General features: G+C 46.3%; 1 protein-coding gene across 1 annotated transcript in view; it reads left to right on the forward strand.

The window, feature by feature from the left end:
• Window positions 1-6049, forward strand: part of mxra5a (matrix-remodelling associated 5a) — a 14832-nt gene extending 8783 nt beyond the window's left edge. Inside the window, exons 6-8 of the mRNA XM_050063573.1 lie at window positions 666-1584; window positions 1671-1994; window positions 2142-6049. Of these exons, the coding sequence (XP_049919530.1) occupies window positions 666-1584; window positions 1671-1994; window positions 2142-3732 (2834 nt within the window). The 3' untranslated portion in view covers window positions 3733-6049. The remainder of the gene's footprint in view (window positions 1-665; window positions 1585-1670; window positions 1995-2141) is intronic.
• The last annotated feature ends 873 nt before the right edge of the window (window positions 6050-6922 follow it).

Below are 6922 nucleotides of genomic sequence, written 5' to 3' on the forward strand. Positions count from 1 at the left end.
GGCATGAGATATGCCCATTCAAAGTTTGCGATTTCAATCGGTTGCTATAGCGCCCCCCTTTGGCCAATTGATGTAATATTGCTTCATTGGCATCCTCCCATGACCCTCTACCACTGTGCCAAATTTCACATGGATTGACCAAGTCAGTGAGGAGAAAAACGTGGAACAGACACACACACAGAGTTTTCGTCATTATATAGTAAGATACTGTATATGAGAAGCACCATGATTGTTAGAAAATCCAAAAAGAAGCTGGTATGCTTTAAGCCTCCTACAGACTGTGAGATTTTAGCAATCTTATTAGTTTCGTGCAGCTACACGGTGCGACATGGATCTAATAATCTTGAGTATGACATCAAGTGTGATGTATGCAGACTGTGCGATGACGGCGCCTACTGAATCACAGGCTACAACACACGATATCTCGCCATACTGAGTGTGCAAGGACGCTGCATGGGTTATTATGTCTCCATCTGTGAAGCACAATAAGCTAAAGTTTTGTGGTCAACTTCTGCGTCGGCCGACAGAAAAGTCATCCCTGGAACACTCTATACTCCACCAATTTGACCTACAGTCTAATGTTTGTCTTTTCTCTATTTTAAATGTTATACTGTGTGTGAAAAAGCATTTGCATATCTAAAATGTCTCTGTCTCCATTGGTGCAGGGGCGAGTATTGCTCAGAACACCAGGGTCCAGAGGTTTGAGGTCTATCCCAATGGTACGTTAATCATCAGGAATGCACAGCCCACAGATGGAGGTCAGTACCTCTGCACAGTCCAGAACCAGTACGGCACAGACAAGATGGTCGTCAACCTTGTGGTCCTGTCTCAGCATCCACGGGTCCTCCAGCCTCAGCACCGAGACATCACTGTGCCCCTCGGAGGCCAGGTCGATTTAGAGTGTATTGCGGAGGGGCAACCTATGCCTCGAGTCACGTGGGTGCTCCCGAACCATGTCCACGTGGCTGCTGCCCCTCTTGGTGTTGCCTCTCAGCAGCGTGTGGCCATCTTGAGTAATGGGACACTCCGGATCAGCCAGGCCACTCACACAGACAGAGGGATTTATAAGTGCATTGGCAGCAGTGCAGCTGGAGCCCACACAGTCTCAGTCCGCCTTTATGTCTCGGTGTTGCCACCTGTGATCCAGCAGGCGCAACATGAGAACGCCACCCTCCCAGAGGGCAGCACCGCCTACATTCACTGCACTGCCACAGGTGCCCCTCAGCCTGTCATCCGCTGGATCACACCCGATGGCGTACAGCTTACTGCCTCCCAGTTTATGACCGGACGCAACCTCTTCGTCTTCCCCAATGGGACCCTGTACATACAGGCATTTGGCCAAGGGAATGCTGGGAGATACGAGTGCTCAGCCAGTAACATGGTGGCATCCAGCAGGAGAACGGTTATCTTGAGCATAAGGAGAAACCAATCCTCTGCCAAGACCAGTATCACATCTTCTTCCCCCCAGAGCACGGATGTGATTTATGGGGGGAGGCTGTTGCTCAACTGTGTGGCAACAGGAAGACCAGAGCCCCGGATCACCTGGAGGACACCCTCTAAGAAGCTGGTGGATGCTCAGTACAGGTAACAGATGTCATTTTTTTCTACGTCAAATAAATGTCCATTTTCCTAATGTCCTCTAAGTGCTTTTGTTTCTATGATTTTTGCAGTTTTGACCCCAGGATCAAGGTCTTCCCCAACGGCACCATATCTGTTCACTCTGTGACCAACAAGGACAGCGGCGACTACCTGTGTGTGGCACGAAACAAGTTGGGTGATGACTATGTTCTGCTGCGGGTCAACGTGCTGACCAGGCCGGCAAAGATCGAGCAGAAGCAGCAGAGATCCAGTCAGGAGGTGGTGTACGGTGGAGACCTGAAGGTGGACTGCGTGGCCTCTGGTCTCCCCAACCCGGAGATCAGCTGGGCACTGCCGGATGGCACCATGATCAACCCGGTGAAACAAAGAGATGCCAGCGGGGGACGCACTCGCAGGTACGAGTTGTTTAGTAGTAACAAATCTTAAATACTCAACAAATACGCCCACTGTAACACAAAATGTTTTGCACACAATCATAAATGCCATCAGAGTGTAACAATCTGTATCTCCCTCCTTCCCCTTCCTCTCTGATCTATATGTAGGTATGTGGTGTTTGACAATGGAACGCTGTTCTTCAACCACGTCGGCATGCCAGAGGAAGGTGATTACACCTGCTACGCCGAGAACCAACTTGGCAAAGACGAGATGAAAGTCAGCGTCAAGGTTAAGGTTGCAACTTCCCCACCAAAAATCCAGGATAAAGACCAAAAGACCATCAGGGTTTTCTACGGTGAGACGGTTACACTGAGATGTAACGCCAAAGGAGAACCAGTGCCAGTCATCACATGGATATCTCCTACAAATAGAGTGATCTCCCCAGCATTAGACAAATACCAGGTCCTGGATGATGGGACACTGGTGGTGCAAAAGGTCCAGCGTTTTGATGGAGGTAACTACACCTGCATGTCCAGGAACAGTGCAGGACAAGACCATAAAGTCGTCAGGCTTGAGGTCCTGGTAACATCTCCAATGATCAATGGGTTAATAGGAACTGCCAACGCCATAAAGGTGACCGCAGTCCAGGATCAGCGGAAGCTGGTGGACTGTGTGGCAAAGGGAACCCCCACCCCTCGCATCATGTGGGTTCTACCAGGAAATGTGATCCTTCCTGCTCCATACTACAGCAACAGAATGACAGTTCACCAGAATGGTACTTTGGAAATCCGGTCAGCCAAGAGGACGGACTCGGGGCAGCTGGTATGCATCGCTCGTAATGAAGGAGGAGAAGTCAGGCTGATGGTCAGCTTGGATGTGAAGCAGGCAGTCGAGAGGCCACAAATTAGAGGCCCCAAGACAGATAGCCTTTCGCTGACTGTGGGGAACGCCATGACTTTGAATTGCTCCTTTGAGGGCTTGACACTACCTCACGCCACTTGGATCTTACCCAATGGCACGCCTTTGCAAATCGGTGCTCGGTTCTCTAAGTTTTACCACAAGCCTGACGGCTCTTTGATCATTAGCAACCCCTCTGTCTCCGAAGCTGGTATCTACCGCTGTCTGGGGCGTAACTCTCGAGGGCTTGTGGAGCGTATAATCACATTGACCCCGGGGAGAAAGCCAGAGATCAACAACAGATACAATGCACCTGTCAGCGTCATGAATGGGGAAAGCCTTTTTCTCCATTGTCTAACCAGTGGGGAACCTCTCAGACTAACATGGACACTACCCAGTGGGGTTGTCCTCAACAGGCCACAGAGAGCTGGACGATATGCTGTCCTGCCTAATGGGACACTTGCCATCCAGCAAGTATCAGTCTACGATCGGGGGTCCTACGTTTGCCGAGCTGCAAATGAGTATGGCAGCTCTATGCTTTCTGTGTCAGTAATTGTGATTGCATACCCACCTAGAATCACCAACGGCCCTCCCTCTGTGACTTACGCTAAACGTGGCGTTGCTGTTCAGTTGAACTGCGCTGCGACTGGGATCCCTAAAGTGGAGGTAGCGTGGGAAACACCTGATAAAACCCGCTTGGTTGTCAGTGCACAGCCACGCCTTTTTGGAAACAAGTACGTCCATCCACAAGGTTCCCTCATCATCCAGAACCCGACCCAAAGGGATGCTGGTGTCTATCGATGTACGGCTAGGAACGCCATTGGCGTAGACTCTAAAGCCACCGTTCTCAACGTGTTCTGAGGAATTTCACTGTTCGTCATGGTCCTTTGCCATGCTGTATGCCCGAGCAACTGCCTAGTTAAAAGCAGCTAATGTTTTTAATGATCAAAATGATGTAAAAACTGCTGTCACATTGATGGAATAATGAATTAAAGCCTTCAGCGTGTGCTGTGTAGAGGCACAAAGTTGACGATGCACCATTTTGTGTATGATCCACATCACTGGGAATTATCAATGTGCCTTCCATTTCAAGCATTTAGATACGTCCAATAGCAATGTTTGCTAAAGAACTGCTCATCATGTGGGAAAGCAGACTACAATGATGCCTAGTCATATGTTCCAGTTATTTCTCGGACATGGTTTCTGTTGTTGTTGCAATGTAGTCATTATTTTTGGACACCTTTCAGTTGTGTTTTACAGCTGTGGGCCCCTCATCCCACAAGGTAATGACACAGATGCGTAGTTGTAGTTAACTGATTGGATATATGCAGGCCAAATACCATAATAAACTATATTTCAAATCACTCAGGGAGTTGGGGCACAAAGGTGAAAAACATACAAGAAAAAAATGACCAACCAATCAGGTAACTACCACTGCTCTTCTATGCCATCACCTTGTGGAAGATCGCTCTATAAATTGTATATAGGTCACATAACCCATGCCTATACAGGAAGATGGTTAATAACACAGAGAACCCAAATTCCTTTTAGGAGGCGGTCATCCAAGGTGTAATTTGACAATTGTAGTGTTTTGGTTTTCTTTCTTTCTTTTCAAGGAAGGAGATAACACAATGTCAGCCTGTTCTCATTCCCAGGTCATCAGATACTCTTTCTGTTAACTCTAATGTAAACCCATCTGCAGCAATATTTGACACTTAACCAGTCTGGTATGGTACAGTTCAGTTTGGTACGCTTTTTTCTGTTTCCACTGTGAAAAGTTGTGGATGGTACCAATGGAGCCGTTCCGTACCGTCCACATTTCTGGTCACCTGTCTGCTCAACCACGACACGCGATCCAGGCGTAGCTGCGATACGAGGGAACCTGCGAGACAATGAAGCCGAGTTAGTGACAGACACTTTTAGTAATGAATGGATCTTCAAGTGTTTAGAAATGTACTATTTTAGACAGGATTATGTGAACTGCATGTATTCTAATCCTCACATGGAGGAAAGAATCGGTCGTTCCTGTGGGCTTCGGCAGCACTTAACCTCTGAGCTTGCCTGAGAAGGACTAAATACACAAACCTGCTATTTTTGGGGGGCTTTTATGCTTTTAATTGACAGGATAGTGAAGTATGAAGGGGGGAGAGAAAAGGGATGACACGCAGCAAAGGGCTGCAGGCTGGAATCGAAGGCGCGGCCTTAGTACATGGGGCGCCTGCTCTATCCACTAATCCACCGACGCCCAAAACCTGCTATTTTTAAATATCCAATGGAAACGCTAGGGTCTAGGTACCATGTCTGAAGGGTTACTGTTGGTTCCAAAGGTACCCTACCGAAAGTATTTGGTGGAAAAGTTTGTCTCATACTTACACCAATCATGAGATGTATTAACTAGCGATGTCCAAATGAAGCTTCATGAACCACCAGTTGTATTTGCTGAACCCACTAGATGGCGCTCTTGGTGTAATGACAAAGGCTCAAGGGATGGCAATGCAGTTTGGTTTCAACCCTTTGTTGAACAAAGAGTGCCAGAGTGAACCCAAAAAATGAAGAAAATGGTTCATGAAGCTTCATTTGGCCATTACTAGTATTAACGTCGCATTACATACTTACTTTAACCCAACACATGATCTTTTTCCTCGACCCAACCAAGTAGTTTTGTTACCTAAACCTAAATACAACTGTCCGACGTTAACCATGTGTTAAAACATGTTTCATTCAGGAGAAAGCTGATGCACGTGTCTGTATTTGATGACCTGGGACAAGAACATGTTGGCAGTAGAACTAAGGTAACCAAATGATACCACATGAGCAAATACTTCCTGTAGCATCATCAGCTGTACACGTACCTGCGTAACTTTTTCTAACTAGAAAATACTGTTTAACTTAATTGCGGAATCGATTGAAAATATGTGTTGCTATGTTGTTTTTAAAGGTAGATTTATATTTTCTCCAAATCTGAGACATCAGTTCAATAACGTCTCTCATGGCAAGTATTTTCTGTGTGTTTCTATAACTGGATATATTTCAATAACTGATTGTTTCCTGCTCTCCGCAGTGTGCATCGTCTTTGAATCTGCATGTGAAGAATGCTGATGCAGGTTCTACGTCCTTATGTGTAAATTATTTGTCTTTGAGACTGATGCAAAGCAGTGTCCCCATATTTCAATAAAACATTTCCACCTGATTCTACAACGCTCAGAGTCACAGAAACCTTTTATTGCTGAGGCAGGGAAGGGAAAATATTGGGAAAATGATGACTCAAGAACATTTGTCACTGCATTATGACTGACGTCCATAACTGAGATGAATGTTTTTGGATTTTAGAAATAGGAGCGTTTGCCAGGAAACATACAGACGTCTGCGACTTTTTTTTGTAATGAAATTACTCAGAAGTTTAAAGTAGTTTTTCGAGAGCAGAGCACAGATACAAATCTGAGAAAATGCTCAACTTAGCATTTTGGATGAAGGAAGTAGGTCACCGTTTTTCTGGAAGACTATAAACTTGCAATCATCGCTCTGGGAATTCAGCCGCAGTCTCGTCTTCCAGAAAGAAGAAACATCTGGAGCCGTGAGGAAATCCCCCATTAGTTCAGCACGCTCGACCTCAAAGAGTCACACTCTGACACATTTCCAGGGACAGCATTAAAGAAATCTTCTTACTGTAACTGAGACTTTCTTTTATGTGTTTTATGTGTCTATACATATTAAAAGTTCTAGTTTTCCTGAAGTACTTGTTTTAGTGAAACATCTGTTGAAGCAAAAACAACAGTGACCTGAAACTGTCCTAATAAACAGATGATGAAGGTGATAGAGCAGCAGCTGCAGCAGAGAGGAAGATGATGGTGCGTCTGCAGGAGGGCGGAGCTCCAGAGAGGTGACACCACACTCAGCTGACACTCTGTAAGAGACACATGTTCAGTGTGGACATAGAGACTGAGTGGACTGGTTATAGTGGGACAGAATGGGACAGAGACGCTGAGTGGACTGGTTATAGTGGGACAGAATGGGACAGAGACGCTGAGTGGACTGGTTATAGTGGGACAGA

Source organism: Epinephelus moara, chromosome 15, assembly GCF_006386435.1.
Source record: "Epinephelus moara isolate mb chromosome 15, YSFRI_EMoa_1.0, whole genome shotgun sequence".
Lineage (NCBI taxonomy): Eukaryota > Metazoa > Chordata > Actinopteri > Perciformes > Serranidae > Epinephelus > Epinephelus moara.